The 18,465-nt window shown below is 61.5% G+C and overlaps 2 protein-coding genes across 2 annotated transcripts; one reads left to right on the top strand and one right to left on the bottom strand.

Annotated features, from left to right (window-relative positions):
* Window positions 1–4,047: 4,047 nt before the first annotated feature.
* Window positions 4,048–6,816, top strand: PRKAG3 (protein kinase AMP-activated non-catalytic subunit gamma 3; the record flags this gene model as incomplete). Its single annotated transcript, XM_080621619.1, has 11 exons — window positions 4,048–4,081; window positions 4,551–4,777; window positions 4,862–4,943; window positions 5,015–5,073; window positions 5,350–5,395; window positions 5,517–5,571; window positions 5,662–5,788; window positions 5,898–6,063; window positions 6,236–6,273; window positions 6,471–6,617; window positions 6,700–6,816. The coding sequence occupies exons 2-11, from the start codon at window positions 4,640–4,642 to the stop codon at window positions 6,814–6,816; spliced, it is 975 nt and encodes a 324-aa protein (XP_080477745.1). The 5' UTR covers window positions 4,048–4,081; window positions 4,551–4,639.
* A 2,808-nt stretch (window positions 6,817–9,624) lies between these two features.
* On the bottom strand, window positions 9,625–14,514 carry CYP27A1 (cytochrome P450 family 27 subfamily A member 1; the record flags this gene model as incomplete). Its single annotated transcript, XM_080621977.1, has 9 exons — window positions 9,625–9,780; window positions 9,876–10,076; window positions 10,162–10,243; window positions 10,504–10,670; window positions 11,014–11,174; window positions 11,300–11,524; window positions 11,570–11,769; window positions 12,031–12,221; window positions 14,275–14,514. 9 exons carry the CDS (start codon window positions 14,512–14,514, stop codon window positions 9,625–9,627), a joined length of 1,623 nt encoding a protein of 540 aa, XP_080478103.1.
* Window positions 14,515–18,465: the final 3,951 nt, after the last annotated feature.

Raw genomic sequence — 18,465 nt, 5'->3', positions numbered from 1 at the left:
AGGCCCCTTTCAGATACTGAAAGGCTGCTATGCAGTCTCCACGCAGCCTTCTCTTCTCCAGGCTGAACAGCCCCAACTTTCTCAGCCTGTCTCCATATGGGAGGTGCTCCAGTCCCCTGATCATCCTCGTGGCCCTCCTCTGGACTTGTTCCAACAGTTCCATGTCCTTTTTATGTTGAGGACACCAGAACTGCACACAATACTCCAAGTGAGGTCTCACGAGAGCAGAGTAGAGGGGCAGGATCACCTCCTTCGACCTGCTGGTCACGCTCCTTTTGATGCAGCCCAGGATACGGTTGGCTTTCTGGGCTGCGAGCGCACACTGAAGCCGGCTCATGTTCATTTTCTCATCGACCAACACCCCCAAGTCCTTCTCTGCAGGGCTGCTCTGAATCTCTTCTCTGCCCAACCTGTAGCCGTGCCTGGGATTGCTCTGACCGAGGTGTAGGACCTTGCACTTGGCATGGTTAAACTTCATAAGGCTGTCATCAGCCCACCTCACAAGCGTGTTGAGGTCCCTCTGGATGGCATCCCTTCCCTCCGGCATATCAACCGAACCACACAGCTTGGTGTCATGGGCAAACTTGCTGAGGGCGCACTCAATCCCACTGTCCATGTCACTGACAAAGATGTTGAACAAAACCGGTCCCAACACTGATCCCTGAGGGACACCACTCGTTACTGGTCTCCAGCCGGACATCGAGCCATTGACCATAACTCTTTGTGTACGGCCATCCAGCCAGTTCTTTATCCACCGAGTGGTCCACCCATCAAACTGATGTCTCTCCAATTTAGAGACAAGGATGTCATGTGGGACAGTGTCGAACACTTTGCACATGTCCAGGTAGATGACGTCAAGTGCTCTGCCCCTCTCCATTAGTTCCGTAGCCCCATCATAGAAGGCCACCAAATTCGTCAGGCAGGATTTCCCCTCAGTGAAGCCATGCTGGCTGTCACCAACCACCTCCTTGTTTTTCATGTGCCTTAGCATGCCTTCCAGGAGAATCTGCTCCAAGAGTTTGCCAGGCACAGAGGTGAGACTGACTGGTTTGTAATTCCTCGGGTCATCCATTTTCCCCTTCTTAAAAATGGGGGTTATATTTCCCTTCTTCCAGTCGTTGGGAACTTCACCTGACTGCCATGATTTTTCAAATATGATAGACAGTGGCTTAGCAACTTAGTCATCCTGGCCTTCCCATTCCTGACCAGCATGGGCTGAGCCCTTGTTTGCCTATGTCTCCATGAGCTGTGGGGAGCTGAGTCTGCACTTGCCCCAGTGCAGTTTGTCCCCTGGAGAAGTCCCCAGCCACTCCCTACTATGCTCCTCTGGAAGGAGCACGGTCTTTCAACTGACCCATTTCGTCCTTTCTCAGCACCTGCACCAACATCCTACCTGCTGCTGCCTGCCAGCCCTGGGGCCTGGGTGAAGCTTGGGTCATGCACATCAGAGAGCCCATGGGTACCAGCTATGGGGTTTGTTGTGGGGACAGTAGGGCTGCTAGCTCTCCCAGGTGGTCCACAGCATTTGTGTGGAGACTGCAGGCTGGTGCTCTTCTTCTGGGCTCTGCTATTTTCCCTTTGTTTCTTAAGGATTTTTATTAAAGTTTAGCACTCAGCTGCTCTCCTGGCCTCCATCTGCCTCCATCAGGTCCTCCCTGAACCTTTTGGATCTGTAGTGCATCTTGGTTCTACCCACTCTTAAGCAGGCTCTGGTACTGGCAGCGTTTGTGCCACTACCCCACTGTTCTGTGTCCTTCCCTGAGCTTGAGGTCGTTCTTGCTGCCCTATGGCAGGTAAGTGTGCCCCTTGCATGGGGGAGCAGCTCCCAGCATAGCTGGGGTCTGGGATCTGCCTTATGTCCTGGGCCTCTCCTGCAGATCACTGACCAGCAGGGACAGAGCAGCCCAGCCTTGCAGCAGGGGAAGGAAAGGTTGGGTTCCCCTGAGCTGTCCATTGCTGTTTTCAGGTGTTGTCTCACCGCCTGCCGGGGGGATGCTGGGCACCTCGGGTGGATTACTCGGGGCTGAGGTCAGGGCTGAGCTCTCTGCGCAGGCCCTGGGGCTTGCAGGAAGCCCTTCCCTCCCCTCTCCCCGCAGCCCCCTGCTGCCCGGAGCTGGGCTCTGTTTCTCCCGTCTCCTTGGTGACTATCTCATCGCTCGTCGGCTTCCCTCCAGCACCTGAAATAGCCTCCGAAAGTGGAGATGCCTGCTCCCTTCCCAGCTGCCAGCACCCGGCGGTGCCCAGGCAGGAGCCGCGCTCGGCGCGGCTGTAAGAGTCTGGCCCCATCCAGCCCACCTTCCCGCACCGCTGCGGGACAAGGGCCACCGGAGCCAGGGCAAGCACTGTGTCCTCCCGTAACCCCAGCCCTGCTGGCCTTTTCCCAGCGCCAAGCCCTACACCTCCCCATTCCTCTTCCTCCTGGGGTTGCACCAGCAGCCTTGGTCCTTGCACCCGGCCTCGGGCCAGGGTCCATCTGTCCCCCCTGGGAGTCAGCTGGTGCCACTTTGGCCCTGCAGCCACTGGCCCGCTCACCCACGGCTGCTCCAGGGCTGGCCTGGCAGCCAGCCAAGGGTTATTTGAACCTTCCTGAAATAGCAGTGGAGCTGGGAGCGAGTGGAGGGTGGGTGGACGAGGGTGGCCCCGTGGGTGAGGATGGAGGTTCCCTGGCAGGGAGACCCGGGGTGGCTGGGGACGGTGGAACCGCGGAGGCAGGGCTGAGGCAGCGTCGGGGGCAAAGTGTCTCCAGCAGCTCTCAGGGACCCCAGCAGATCCAGCCCGTGGCTGGATGCTGCCCTCCAACATCTGTGGAGGATGCTGTGCCTGCCACCCGCTCCTGCTGCCAGATGGGGTTGGGGAGCGTCGGGCAGGGTGGACAGGGCAGGCTGAGCTCTGCGTCTGGGGGATGGGGGTCCTAGGAGCGGGAGGGCAGGATTCTGCCCTCAGCAACCCCGCATCACACCCTGCCTCGCGTCCCCAGGGCCAGCGCCGCCCCCAGGCCTCAGCCACCCCTCCAGCCCGGTGCTGCCGGGTGGCGAGTCGGCGCAGCGGCTGTGGGCACTGCACGGCGGTGGCAGTGTCTGTGTGTCCCCCCCCGCGGCGGTGGCGGGGGCATGGCTGGCATTGCTCGCTGTCACCCTATCTGCCAGGGCCCCGCCAGCCGCGGGCCCAGAATAGCAGCGCTGCCTCGCAGTCAGCATGGAGCGACTCCCCGGCCCCGCCGCGCCCCAGGTACCGCCGGGGCGGGTGGGGAGCCTGGCCCGAGAGCCCCCCACTTGGGGGCAGGCCACTCCCTGGGTGGGGGGATGTAGGGGACCGGCGGTCCCCTTCCCGCGTCCAGGCCGCCTTGAGGACAAGGGTGCGGAAAGGCCCGCCTGCCTGCCCCGGCTGTCCCAGCCCCTCGGGAAGGGTAGCTTCTTTCCCGGGGTTGGCTCCGGGCTTCTCAGGGAGCCGTCCCGGCGCCTTTGTTATTGCAGGGTGGCTCGTAAAAGTTGGCTCTTCCCGCTGAACGTGCCGTTATGTTATGGTAGGGTCTCCTGTGGACCGCGGGGCACGGGGTCAGCCGGGCTTGCCTCCCTCCTGTCTGGTGCTGCCCCTCTCGTTGTTGTAGGGTCTCCCGGGGCCCAGCTGGCTCCCGGGGGCAGGTGGAACTGGTGGGGCTCCTGTCATGGGAAGAACCATGGTTGGGATTTACACCTTGGATTTGGAAGAGGGAGAGAGAGGATGGGCGCAGAGCAGCTGCTGTACGCGCTGGGCTCCGACGGCAGAGAGAGAAGCTGGGCCCTCCTGCCAGCCTTTGTCCTGAGCCAGGGACCCTGCCGATCCTCCCAAGACTGGGGAGACAAGCTGAGCATCCTGGGCTGGAGCCACCTCAGGGCCTGAGAGCACTGGGAGTTTTGAAGTGGGATGTTGACCCTAAGCCCAGCCTGCAAGGGTACCCTAAGTGGGTCTCCTCTGCCCGGAGGGCAGGGGCAGCAGGGTGGGTGCAGGCAGCAGCTGGGGGTGGCTGCCTCCTGATGACACCCTCGCTGTGTGCCCCCTCAGGTGGCGCTGCTGGATGCCGCTGCCCGCCCTGAGGAGGAAGGTGCGTAGCAGGCAGCTCCTAGGCCTGTAGCGGCGGGGTGTGTGTGTGTGTGTGTGTGTGTGTGTGTGTGTGTGCGCGCGCGGCTGGCTCACTCATGCAATGAGCGCATCGGTCCTCTGCCTGCCCTGCCCTCCTCAAGTTCCTCCACATCTTTGTGAGTGCCAGAGTTGCATGTGCATGCATGGGGTGGATGGGTAGGGGCACAAGGAAGGGTGTTGGGGAGTGTGTAGGTGCCAGTGCTGCCCTGCCCTGCCCCGCTGCAGGGCTCCACCATTCCCTTGTCACCCTACCCCTCAGCTCCTTCCCAGCAGCTCCCAGCGCCCCCGCCAGGACTGGAGAGTTGCAGTGCTGTGTGCTGCCCCTGCGGGGAATGAGGGTCTGGAGCATTTCCCTCCTTCCCCCAGGCAGGAGGGTGCTGAGACCCAGCAGTTCAGCTCACTGGCCAGCTTTGGGGTGGGTTTGCCCACAGGATTCCCAGAAGCTTTGTGCCCCAGGGAAGAGGAGGATGAAGAGGACAGACAAAGGAGCCCAAGGCCTGTCACCTTCTCGTTGGCCAACATGATGCTGGGACTGGGCCCAGAGAGCGAATTTCAGAGCCCTGATGCTGAGGTCTACATGCACTTCATGAGGAGCCATTGCTGCTACGATGCCATCCCCACCAGCTGCAAACTTGTTGTCTTTGACATCTCTTTGGAGGTGACAAAGCGGGGGATTGGCAGGGATGGGCAGGGGAGGAGCGGGCTCAGGAGCGCCCTGACACCCTCTCCATTCCCCCAGCAGATCAAGAAAGCCTTTGTGGCACTGGTGGCCAATGGGGTACGAGCGGCCCCTCTCTGGGACAGCAAGACACAGAGCTTTGTGGGTGAGTGCCAGCAGTGCCACATGGCCCCTTCCTCCCCCTGGCAGTGCTGCCAGCCCCACGTGTCTCTGCAGGGATGCTCACCATCACCGATTTCATCAACATCCTCCACCGCTACTACCGCTCGCCCCTGGTGAGTTCAGCAGGGAGAACATGGGGGTCGGGGCAGGCATGGGGCAGGGAGGGGTTGTCCCCACCTCTCCCGGTCCCCTCTTCCCTCTCCTGGTCTGCACTTCATCACTACACCATGACCAGGGGTTGCTCTGGGCCAGCCCAATATCTGCTTGCTGCCCCTCTGCCCGGCACCAAAAATATGATCCTTGCACCTAGGGGGATGGGGTGTGATGCCAGTGGAAGGGGGCAGAGTGCCCGTGGGGCCACCATGACCAGGGCATCTCCTTGCCCTCAGGTTCAGATCTACGAGGTGGAGGAGCACAAGATTGAGACCTGGAGAGGTAAAAAGCAGGGGGTGATGGGGGTGGCTGAGCTGGGGATGTTGTGTAGCATGTGGAGGTGGGTTCTGGGGTTGCATGAGGGGGATAGGGGACCCTCTCTCTCACCTCTCTCCCTTGGTAGATGTCTACCTGCAGGGCTCCCTCAAGCCACTGGTCTACATCTCCCCAAGCAATAGGTGAGAGCCTGCCCACTGTGGGAAAGCACACACTGGGGGTGTGTGCCAGGGATGCAGCCCTATCCCCCATGCTGTCCCCATCACCTGCAGCCTCTTCGATGCTGTCTACTCTCTGATCAAGCACAAGATCCACCGCCTGCCCGTCATTGAGCCCATCTCAGGCAATGTCCTGCACATCCTCACACACAAGCGCATCCTCAAGTTCCTCCACATCTTTGTGAGTGCCAGAGTTGCATGTGCATGCATGGGGTGGATGGGTAGGGGCACAAGGAAGGGTGTTGGGGAGTGTGTAGATGCCAGCGCTGCCCTGCCCTGCCCCGCTGCAGGGCTCCACCATTCCCAAGCCACACTTCCTGAAGAAAACAGTGCAGGAGCTGTGTGTTGGTACCTTCCGCGATGTGGCTGTTGTGCATGAGACTGCACCCATCTACTCTGCTCTGGAGATCTTTGTGGACCGCCGTGTCTCCGCCCTGCCCGTCATCAACGATGCTGGTACCTGGAGAGAGCACTGGTGAAACCCCGTCTCCCTCTGCCAGTGGCTCTGGGCCCATCCCCACTCAAAACCCCCTTCCTAGCCCTTGGGCTGGCCCTTGGGGTGCAGGGGAAGCTCAGCAGGTAGTGCCCAGGGCTCTCTCCCCAGCCCCTGCACTGTCTCTCATTGCAGGGCGAGTGGTCGGCCTCTACTCCCGGTTTGACGTCATTGTGAGTACCTGTGTGTTACACACCCAGGCGCAAGCGTGGCCTCTTGCATGCGACTGTTGAGGTGCTCACACCTATCTGTGCCCGTGCAAACCCACACCATGTGCAGTGACACCCCAGGGCTCAGTGTCCCACGCTGTGCCAGCACAACAGGGTGCAAGGACGCATTGGGGCACTGAGCGGGGTCACCTCTCCCGCAGCACCTGGCTGCCCAGAAGACCTACAACAACCTGGACATCAGCGTGCGGGAGGCATTGCAGCAGCGCACTGTCTGCCTGGAGGGTGTCCTAACCTGCTACCCTCATGAAACCATGGAGGACATCATTGACCGCATCACCAAGGAGCAGGTGAGTGGCCAGGGTGAGTGCCAGCGCCAGCCCCCTCTGCCTGCTGCCTGACCTGCCTGCGATGCTCTGCCTGCATCCACAGGTCCATCGCCTGGTTCTGGTGGATGAGAACCAGTACCCGCGGGGCGTTGTCTCCCTCTCTGACATTCTCCAGGCCCTTGTGCTCACTCCGGCAGGTATCGATGCTCTTAACTCTTAGCCCACAACGCTCGAGTTTCTCCAATTGCACCTTCCATTTCTCTCCATTTCAGGTAGGCGCTGTCCCCTGCCACTGTGTCCCTGTTCCCTCCCCACCACTGGGTCACCCGCACCTCGTCACCTCCCTGCTATGGTCACCTGCCTCCTCCCTAGCCAAACTGGCCTGGGGGATGGAGGAAGCTGGGGCTGGTGTCCTGCAGCACTGTGTACCCAGGTGGGGACAGCAGGACTTGGATGCTGCTTGTCCCAGGGGACACAAAGATGACAGGAGCTCCTTATGGGCTTCTGAGCCCTGGTGTTTGTGAGGCAGGATGGGGGCATCTGCCACAGATACACCCCCAGACCCTCATTCAGGCAGCGTGTCGGAGGCAGATTTTGCAGATCCCTGGGCTTTGAGCTGGGTGAGGGTTTTGGAGTGTGATGCACCCTAAGAGAAAAGCTCTTTTTTGACCTCCCTTCAAAGTTCCCATGAGACCTGAGCACCTCCAGTGCCATTCCCAGGGGACACAGTGGGGATAGATCTCTACTCATACCCTGGACACGCTGCCCAGCACTAGCCATGTGCACAGTGTGGCTGGCCCATGGGCCATGGCTAGCAGAGCCCTCCTTAGGACTGAACTGAGGCAGGGAAACGTGGCCACAGTGCCCAGCTATTTCCCAAAGCTATTGAAGCTTTTTTGGGGGATACTAGGAAACAGGCTTGGGACAGCCCCATGCCCACCAGTTGTCCCAGCAGTGCCCAGGCACTCCACATAGAAGGTGACAGGGACTCGTGTGTGTTAACCACACCAGACATTGGTACCCTCCTCATCACGATGCCTTTGCTCACCCCGTGCCTGGTGTCCACAGGGGTGGCTGCATCAGGAGCTGCAAGTGGCCATGGGGATGTCCCCCTCTGGGCCAGTCCCCCTCCGCTCATACCCCAGGGCTTGCATCCAAGCCAGGGATGGAAGCAAGATCTCACTGTCCACTGGACAGGCGGGGGGCCATGGCGCCAGTGCCTGCAGGTGTTATGGCCTTGCACGCTCTCTCACCCTGCAGGCACCGACCGATCCTCACTCTCAAGACACCAGGGAAGTGCCACTGTCTAGGCTGATGTGGAGCCCACTTGCGTGGCTCTGGGGCCATGGAAGGAGGCTCGGGCTCCAGAGGCTCTCTGTGGGGAGGACCTACCTGCCCATCGCAGTCCTGGGGCTCGTCTTGAGTCTGGGGCCAGATCCTGCTGGCCTCGGGGAGGCAGGGAGTGAGGAAAAGGGGTCCAGAGATGCCTCCCACCTGCAAGCACATGGTGATGCTGGATGGGCACTGTGCCGGAGGAGCTGTACATGCCCACAGCTTGGCACGGGGACCCACACAGCTGCCTTGGACTTGGCCACACCGCTCCTGTCCTGCTACTGGATTGGAGCGCTTTGGCCATGGCATCCATGACTGCAAGTGCAGTCCTGCTGGCTGCGCCCAGTGCCTGGTAGCGTAGGCTCAGCTGCACACACAGGCTTGTTACGGTAGGGTCACGCAGGGCTGGAGATGCCTGGAGCTGGCGCCAGGACAGGCACTTGCATGGGGACCCAGTGAATGATTTGGGGTGTGCGGGGGGTATGTGTTTACTTTCTGGTCTGTTCAGCCTTGTTGTAACAAAGCAGCCTGCTCCAGGAACCGCTGCCTCACCTTTCTGACCAGTGCAGCTGGGCATGGGTCCTGCAGACAGAGCCAGGCTGGGGATTGGAGCAGGGTTGGGGGACCCAATCTGGGATGCCTGCAAGGGTGTCATGGGCACAGGGTGGCACCTCTGCCCATGTGGGTAGAGGCAGGGGAATGGGCACACAGCCTTGATAGCTCCACCATGGCCGTGGTGTGCATGTCCCAGTGGGGTTGGCAGCCTTGGTGCTTGCAAAGCTTCTGCCTGCTGCTTCCCCCAGCCCAGCTAGGATCCCCAAGCAGCAGGAAGGTGACGGGGGTTCCCTGCTGGGATGTCCCATACCCCATCCCTCCAGGAGCCTGGGCAAGAGGCAGTGCATCCAGCTCTGAGCCCCTGCGATGGCCTTGGATGTCAGCCCCATGCTCTCAATTGTGGACAGGGGGGCAGCTGAGGTGATCCTCCCTCCCTTGCTTTGCCCATAGCAAGCCCTGTCCCAGTTCCTGTGACCCCTTATCAGCATTTCAGTGGAATAATGGCTGATAGCAAAAGGTCCTGCATGCTTCACACCCCTCTTGTGCAGGCTAGCCCTGCCAGGGGACATGATACAAGTGCTGGGTGGTGACAGGCCTCCTCCATCACAGCGATGTGCTGTCTTAGTGCTCCACTTGCCCAGGGCCAGGGCTGGCTCCATCCCTCAGGACCAGGCACAAACCCCAAACCCTCCCCCCAAGCAGTCAAGCCTCCCCTGGGAGGCAGGGAGGGAAACTGAGGCACAGAGAATCGGCTGAGACCAAAGTCAGCTATTCAGAGAAGACCCAGATGTCCTGGCTCCAGGCACAGATCCACGCACAGCTACACAAGGACAGGACGAAGGAGACACTGAATGGCTGCAAGCCCCCTCCCTGCCTCCCCCCGCCCCAGCAGAGTTCCCAGGTCCCCAGTGCAGCGTGGCTGGGCACAGGATTGGGGGACACAAGCCCTCGCGGCGTGTGAAAGGCACAGCAGTTCCCCAAGCCTCCTGCTGATTTGCGATAGGGGATACTAGTGCCCCAGGGTGATGTGTGGGCATCCTTCATCCCTCCCATCTTCCCACAGCAGGGCTGGGAGCCCACTGGCCCAAGCTGAGGTGCATTTGCCTTCATGCCCCTTCTGGTAGGGCAGTGGGGTCCCCCCTCAGCACCCAGGCTGGGGGGTGGGCACGCATTCAGGGGCCCCCGGGCGAGCGATGAACTCCAGGTTGATGGGCTTGTCAGCCACCAGGACGATGCGGGACACGGATGTCACCTCCACACCGCTGGGGTCTGGCCGCACCTCGAAGGCCTGGACGATCTGTGAGGAGAAGGGGGGTGGCAATGCCTCGGAGGCTCCCTGGGGCCCCTATCCCAGCTTGTGACAAGTTACCCGGGGTGGGGGTTCCTGCTCACCCTGGCGAGGGCCAAGTGCATCTCCAGCTCAGCGATGCGGCGACCAACACAGGCACGGACCCCGTAGCCAAAGGGGATGGAGCTGAAAGGGTGGTGAGGGGAGCCATGGCCACGGAGCCAGCGCTGGGGCAGGAACCGCTCAGGCTCAGGGAAGTAGGTCTCATCGTGGGACATGGCGTAGTGCGCCAGGACGAAGAGGGTCTGTGGGGCAGGAAGTGGGGGTTAATGACCTCTGCCCAGCCCCACTGAACACAGCAGGGGTCCCTGTGGCATGGTCCCCACTCACGTTCTTGGGGAAGAAGTAGTCTCCGATGACAATGTCCTTCTCATAGAAGACCCTGGCATTGGTTGGCACCACAGGGTAGACCCTGGGATATGGGGAGAGTTAGTGGGGGAGAATTACCCATCTGGGGACCCCAGAGGAGAGAGCCACAGGCAGGACAGGACCTGAGTGAGCATCTCCTGCTGCTCAGCTGCTCAATCCCACTCCCCAGGGAGGACATGGGTGAAAGTGGCCCCAAGGGACTGAAACCCAGCCCTGCACTCTGCTTGGCTGGCGCATCCCCTCATGCAGGGGAGAAGGGGCTGGTGACCATGACCTTAGGGCAGCAGCAAGGCTGAGCTGTACCTCAGTGTCTCCTTGATAATGGCCCGAAGCATCGGCATCTTGGGGATATCCTCAGCACCAGGAAACCGGTCGGGAGGCACAACGGCTTTCAGCTCCTGGTACAGGGTCTCCTGGATGCTTAGGTCCCGGGAGAGGTGGTACAGGGCCCAAGACAACGTATTGGAGGTCTAGGGGAGCAGAGTGCCAAAGGAAGTGAGGGAGATTGGGCCGGTACCCATGCAGCCTGGTGCCAAGCATCGCACCAATACAGCACCAGCCAGCTTGTGCTCTGGTGCTCAGGGAAGCCAACAGTGAGGGGGCAGCAAGCATGGGGAAGACTGAGGCAGGAAGCAGGGCAGGGAGCAGAGGGGAGGACAGGGTCTGCAGTGAGGGTTTGTCCTGTCAGCCATCAGCCCCCCAGCCACCAGCCCAGAGCTCTCAGGTCTTGGGATCACGGCTGAGCATGGCCCTGTGCCTCTCCCTTGGCACGGAGCAGTGGGGGTTCCTTGGCAGTGGCTGCCCGGCTCTCACCGTGTCCACGCCTGCCAGCAGCAGCTCAGCCACACTGCCATAGACCTCATCCAGGCTGAGCCTGCCACTGGCCAGCAGGTAGCTCAGGTAGCCAGACACCTCCTTGCCCCGCTCCACCTGCCCCTCCAGCTGCTCCATCTTTCGGTCAATCAGGGTCTTGCCTGCGAGGACAGAGAGTGGGACCCAGCGCTGACAGAGTGAGGTGGCCAAAAGGACATGTGCCCCCTTTTGAGGATCTTTAGGGAGTTTGATCCCACCGTGCTGGGCCCCTATCATCAGTGCTCACCAAAGGCAAAGATGGTGTCCCAGCTGTCCAGGTAGCGGTCCCAGAAGGGCAGCACCTTGCGGCTCCAGCGGGGCAGGACGGTGGCAAAGATGGAGTTCTTGAACATGAGGTTGATGGAATCAATGAAGCGCTGGGTCTCGGCAGGGACCTGGTGCTTCAGGCACCCAATGCGGGTCTCAAAGAGGATATAGGAGATCCCTGTGGGGGACAGGATGAATTCAGAACCTTGCGGGGATGGGAAGAGAGGGGCAGGGGTGAGAACCCCCCTACCTTCCAGTGCGAAGCGGTAGAGAAGGTTGGCCACGTCCCCCACCAACACCCCCGAGGGGCTGCGGCTCCGCTCGTCCCGCAGCCGCATCATCAGGTCTGACACCACCTCCCCGATGGCGTCCGCGTACAGCACCGCCTCCGAGGGCTTCAGCAGCCGCTTGTTGAGGACCTGGCGCAGGCGGTACCAGCGCTCCCCTTCCCTGCACAGGGACAGGGCTCAGAGCCGAGACACGGCAGGGGACAGCGACTGGTAGCAGTTTCCCAGTCCCTGGGTGCATCCTCCCCATGCCAGGCTGGAACCACCCCGGGGGAATTTCCACCCCTCACGGCCATGCCCTTCTGCTTGAGGGGATACGTTGTTGCAGGAGAGGGAGCAATGTGAGCTGCCACCCTGTTCCTACACGCAAGGAAGTGACAGGATCGCTTGCTGCTCTGCAGAGCGCAGCTAAGGCAGGACTCACTCGGTGAAGGGTCCATAGGGCAGGTGTCGGGTGTCCCGATGCTCCTTCCACAGGGCCATGTCACTCCGCATGGGGTACTTGCCCTCTTGCCGTAGCAGCTGCTCCAGCACCACGGGGCTCCCGATGTTGATGTTCTCATAATGCCCGAAGGTTGACTTCCAGATAGGGCCATAGATGCGCCGGGACATCAGCTGCAGTGCACCAGAGCATGCCAGGATAAATGGGACAGGGCCAGCACTGGGCCTTGATCAGTCCCTTCCTGCCTTGATGCTGCCTTGCATATGTCCATCACACTCTGCACCCATCCCAGGGACCCCTCAGCACCAAGTGGGCTCAAGCATCTGCCTTTGACCCCCCTAGGCTGGCACTATCCTTGAAGCACTCTGCAGATGGCTTGGGCTGGTGTTTCCAGGCACACATCCTCTGAAAGTACTAACCACACCGGGTACTGACACTTGGCACAGGCTGGCGCATCTCTCATTCACCCCAGAGAGCTATGGAGGATCAGGAGGGTCTCTTGGGGAAGCAAGGACAAGAGTGGACAGGAGGGACAGCGACAACTGCCAAGCACATGGCTTTGCTGAGATGCAGGGCCATTGCAGAAGCTGTCAGCAGGTCCAAGCCCTGCTGCTTCTAGCACAGCCCCAACTCTGCTCAAGATGAGGACAACAGTCCTTGTGTGGGTCCTTGAACCCACCAACAGATAAGGGTGGTTAATGATCAGTGGTGGGAGGGCAGTGCCAGGCTGGGGCAGGACTGGACTGCTTTCCCAGGCAGGCTGCCAACCCCAGGGCATCGCCCTGGGGCCGTGGCCTCACAAGCCAGCTCAGGGACATCCACAAGCATCACTCTGCTCTGGGCTCTGATGGCCACAAGTCCATTCTCCTTGGCTGCACCCCAGGGTGCCGTGCCTCCCTCCCTGCTGGGAAGCACTGTCATCCCCCTAGGGCACTCCTCAGGGCAGCTGAACACCTCTTTGCAAGTAGATCTGCCCAGGGCCATGTCCAAGGGGTGCTTTCCATCCCACCCAAGCGCTACCTGAGCCCCTGTGGGGTGGGACCACGCCCGGGGGGCTGCGAGGGACCTAGCAGGGAAGCCCCGGTCCTCATTCCCCGCGGCTGCGGGAATGCACGTGGTACAATCTCCCTTGGTGACTGACTGCATCGCAGCCTGCGCCCGGATTCAGCTGGATTCATCACCGCGGAGAGACGTTTTGATCAGTTTCTCCGCGTGGTGGCAGGCGGAGGGGGAGGGATGGATGGCCGCCCCGGTGCCGGTGCCGCAGGCGGCCAACGCGCTGCGTGGGGCCGCGGCCGGCTGTGGCCCTGGTTGAAGCCTGCCCACGGGTGTCTGCTGGCAGCCAGGACCAACACAGCACAGGCCTCGGAGGGCAGGGCTGAGAGACGCCGGAGCTGCTGAGATCGGGGGAAAGGCATCTGTCTGCAAAGCCAGGCTGTGCTTTGAGTCCCAAGGGCAGGAGGGAGGCAGGGAGCTCCTGTGCCCCGTTCCTGAGACCCCACCACCCAGCAACAGCACCTTCTCCAAACAGCAGTGCCTGGTGCTCTGCGGTGCCAGGGAGGCCTGATCTTGCACCTTCCTCCTGCCGGTCAGAGCTCCAGGGCACTGAAATATGCTGTCTGGCTCACGGCCAGCCGAGCTCATCACTTGCTTCATCTGATGTATGAGAACGCGTTGACAGAAGAGAACAAACATCTTTGTCCATCCTTCCCCTGGGTACCATCTGTCCAAACACCTGCCTGGCTGCCTGCTCCTGGAACTGTGGCCTCTCCAGCTTGTCACGGCCAGCGCAGCCCAGTGATGCCAGGGCCCCGTGAACTGTCCCTGAACCTTTGCCCTCGGCTGCCTGGCCGGCTCGGGGATGCCGGAGCAACCCTGAGCTGGCAGGACCCTCCCAGAGCCACCTGGTTCTGCGCTGGCCTCTCCATGCTGCTAGCCCAGCATCACCCCTTGGTGTAGGGGGGCTTCCCGCGCCCAGCCCCCCCATCTCCGCCGCCCCCATCCAGCTTTCTGCCGTTACCTGCGAGGCTGTTCCCCCCGCAGCCCATTTCATACAGCATCCACCTACTCTGCGCCTTGCAAAGCCAAGCCCCTCCCGTGCACAGCACCTTCCCTGCAGCCCACCCAGAAGCCTGTCCGATCCCTGCGCCCCTCCCAGCACCCCCGGGCAGGGTCCCCAGCCCCCCGCGCACCCCTCAGCCCACGGGCCGGGCTGCCCCGCCGCACCTGGAGCCGGTGCGTGTGCAGCAGGTAGCCCCGCAGGAAGAGCCAGACGAAAGTCCGAAACAGCCCCGGCCCCGGTAGCTCCTCCGGTCCCTTCAGCCGCGCCGGCCCCGCCGCTGCCGCCGCCGAACCCGCGGTCCTGCGCGGCGGCCCCGGGATGCTGCGCGGCGGCGGCGGCGGCGGGCGGGAACGCAGGAGCAGCGGCAGCAATGACCACCGAGCCCCTCCACTCGGGCCCGCCATGCTCCGTTAGCAGCGCACGGGACGGGGCGGGTCCGGGAGGCACCGGAGGCGGGGGGGCGGCACTGGGGGCGGGGCGGGGGGCGGCACGGGGGCGGCAACCGGGCACCGGCCCCGGGAGCAGCTCACCGGGAACTGAGCATCGCGCGTCGGATATCGCGCACCGAGGGCTGCGCAGTAGGTACGAGGTACCGGGCGCTGCTCATCGGGGCCAGGCACTGGGCAGTGCATGCGGGGCATGCTGTGCCGGCTGCTGCACACCTGCTACCGGGCCTCAGATGCCGGCTGCATCGTACTGGGTACCAGGTACACTGGGTACCACGTTGCCATACACCAGTTACTGTATACCAGACACTGCTCAGCAGCATCACACGCTATGCACCACGTGCTTGGTGCTTGGAAATGGCATCAGCAGTACCCGGTGCTGTGTGCTGAGTGCCGTGCACTGTGCACTGCGCAATGACACTGGGTGGCTGGCAGCCAGCACTGGCATGGCACGGTAAGCACAGCACTCTGGGAACAATGTAGCATGTCATACTGGCACTGGTACAAGCACTGGGCACTGCTCACCAGGGACCAGCACTGCACAAGGCACCATGCATCATGTGCCAGCACAGGCAGTGCACTCTGACACTGGATACCGCATCCCAGGCCCTGCACATCCTGCATCAGTACCAGCCTCACCACTGGGCCTGCTCTTCAGGGCTGCTGCCCTCCTGGCCTGAACTTTCCTGCCCTGCCTCCATGTCCTGCCTGTCATACCTCTATCCCTGTGCAGTGCAGGATGGTGTGCCGAGGAACTGGGTCTAAGCTGTCCCAGGGACTCTCTCAGCCCTTCCTCCAAGAGCCCAGATGTTGAGACTTTGGCATGCCCTGTGCAGCTGCTGGCAACCCAGACAGAGGCAGGTTTGGTTTGTCTTCACACCAGGGAGAGCATGACACCAGCTCCTGCCTCAAGGTGGTGCAGGCCAACCTGTCCAGCCCTCAAGCAGGGCTCTGCTGCAGTGGTGTCTGGGGCCATGGTCACAGGGCATGTCCCCTCTGGCCAGCCTAGCACTTCCACGAGGTCCTGGAGCCATGGGGCACGGTGCTGCTCTTCCCAGATGTCACTCCTGGGGCAGCAGTCACCGTGCCTTTGGCTGGGACATCCAACCTCTGATCATTAACCACCCTTATCGGGTGGTGGGTTCAAGGTCCTGACCAGAGAGGTCTTGTCCCCAGGTTGGGCAGGCAGCTCACAGCACAGACTGGCTGCTTTCCCCCTCAGATCCTCCCTGGGGGACGGGGATGTCCCGGGCCGGGCTCCAGGCTGGTGCCTGCTGTGCTCCATGCCAGTGGGGCAGGGGCTGAAGGTGCAGGACCCGGATACCTCTGTGTCAGCAGACACCGGGAGTCACCGAGACTGAGGGAGTCGCAGCCAAGCGTGAGCGCCTGCCGCCACCTCATGGCTGATTGCAGCCAGCTCTGCAGCTCGCCCTGCTCCACGCAGGCAGGAGCCGGGGCAGCGGCACAGCCGGGCCCCGGTGCCGCTTCCAGTCTGGCACCTTGCGGCTCTCGCTCCCGGCGGCTGGAGACCCTTCGGCTGCTCCCCCATGTGTGGCCGCTTTTATTCTCACTGGAGAGTGGGACCCAGCCACTCATTTCCGTTTAAAGCCGTTGCCCCTTGCAAAAACAGTAAAAACGACAGGCCCTGGTAAAATTTCTTATAAACCCCTTTATACGTTGGAAGTCTGCAATAAAGTGTGCCCGGAGCCTTCTCTTCTCCAGGTTGAACAGTTCCAGCTCTCTCAGCCTTTCTTCATGGAAGAGGTGTTCCAGACCTCTGATCTTTTTTGTGACCCTCCTCTAGACCTGCTCTAACGGGTTCATGCCTCTTTTGTGCTGAGGACCCCAGAGCTGGACACAGGACTCCAGGTGGGGTCTCACAAGAGCCGAATGAAGGGAGAGAATCACCTCCCTTGACATGCTGGCCATGCTTCTTGTTTTGCAGTCCCAGATGTGATCACCTTTCTGGACCACAAGGCACGCTGCCACCTCATGTACTAATTTTCAACCACTAGTATCCCTAAGTCCTTCTTCACGGGGCTGCTCTCCACCCATCCATCTCTCCATCCATCATCCATCCCTCTCCCAGCAGGTACTGGTACTGTGGTTGCTTCTATGAGTGCAGGACCTCGCACTTTGCCATGTGGAAGGGCAGAGGCTTCACCAGCGCAGCGCTGGTGGGAGCGCGGCGGCTCCCGGGGCCGGTTGTCGCTGTTTCCGCAGCCGGCCGATGGGGGGTGGGTTGTGTGTCACCGACAGCCCTGCTTGTTTCCGCTGCCGCCGCTAGGCTGTGCTCCCCGCCCTCGGACCGCGGGCGGCGGCCGGGGCTCCGCCGGGACCGGCTGCGAGGGCTGGGGAGGAGGCCGAGGAAGGGGGGGTCGGGTGAGTCACCCCCTCCCCCAGAGCCACCCGGAGGGGACTTCCGAAGGGAAGCGGCCGGGCCGTGACACATCCGCAGGCGGAGGATGCCGCGGGGAGCCGGGGTACCGCCAGCTCCCGGGGAGTCCCGCAGTGCTCGGCCAGCAGCGATCCCACCTTGTGACGAGTGGGGCAGAGACAGGAGAGCAAACGCTGCGTTTATCATGGGGACCGGGGCTGGGGGTGGCAGGTCCCATCCTGTGTGTCTCTCTGCTCCAGGGATGCTGCCACTCCACTCATCCCCCAGTGGCACCATCAGGTCCAATCTCACCTCTCTGGGGGGACCTGTGGGTGCAGAGACAGGCACAGTGAGACTCCCTTGCTGCATCCTCAACCCTCAACCCATCCACCACACACTGCTCATGGAGGGTCCTGGCTGCTGGGACTGACTGACAGCTTCTTTATGTGACTTGCGTTGTGTCAGCTGGGGGCTAGAAACTTTTCCCAGGGCTGAATGCACTAACCCTCATTTGCTCTTCCACAGTGGGAGGAGAAGTGGGGTGTCCCATGGGAAGGCATCCCCTGACTCACACCCAGGAAAGCCCAGGCTGTGAGAAGGCTGAGCCCGGGGTCCCAGGGACTGTAAATAACATTTAACTGGAGATGGCCTGTCACGCCAGCTGTGTGTCACTACACTGTCACTGCTTGAGTCATGAGCTATGCTGGGGCCAGTGGGGCAGCACAGGGGGGACATGGGGAGATCCAGAGGGATGGGGACAGATCCCAGACCTGGAGACAGCTATTCTTGTCCTGCATAGAGGGTTCAAGTGAGACCCTCTTGTGCCTCTCTCAAAGGTTCCCATCTCCTTGTTTCCCCTTCTCTGACCTGTTAGATCTGGCCAGGATCCTGGGGACAGCACAAAGCTGCTGAAATGAGAGGTAAATCAACCACCATGATGGTGTGTGTGTCCCCCACGTGGAGCTCATCACCCAGCAGTGAGCTCTGCTCTGGGTTCCCCCTGCGGTGTGCCCCGTGGGATCCTGGCAGGCCAGGACCTTTCCCTGAGGACGTGGGAGCAGGATGTGGAGTGTGCCCTGGGCTGGCGGCTTGTTATCACAGGAGACAGGAGGCAGCCCCAGGCTGCAGCCTCAGGCTGCTCTCAAGTGGTCCTGACTGATTAGTGACTTCAAGTGCCTACAGAGTTATTCTAAGACAAGTAGGCACGATGGAACCTGACCTGGGACCAAAGAAACCAGTGCTGGGCTTTGCTGAGGCATACCCCATCACCTCTGCTCCCCATCAACCCCACAGGGATGGGGAGGTGTCTCCCCTCCAGTTGCTCTCCCTGTCCCTTACTCCTCCTGCAAAGGGCTGTTTGCTGCAGCCCAAACCAAACCTGATTTTATCTCCCGACTCCAGTTCCCTTGGCTGTGGGCCATGGTCGATGCCTCCCACGCAGGACTTGTGAAGTCCATTTGGGGACCCGCGCACAGAGCGGGCTGTGTACGCTGCCACATGACATCATTGTTACGGCCTCCGGGGGCCCAAGG

This window comes from Psittacula echo (assembly GCF_963264785.1).
Source record: "Psittacula echo genome assembly, chromosome: 6".
NCBI lineage: Eukaryota > Metazoa > Chordata > Aves > Psittaciformes > Psittacidae > Psittacula > Psittacula echo.
Note: the sequence above shows the minus strand (reverse complement) of the source record. Positions and strands in the feature narration are given on the sequence as shown.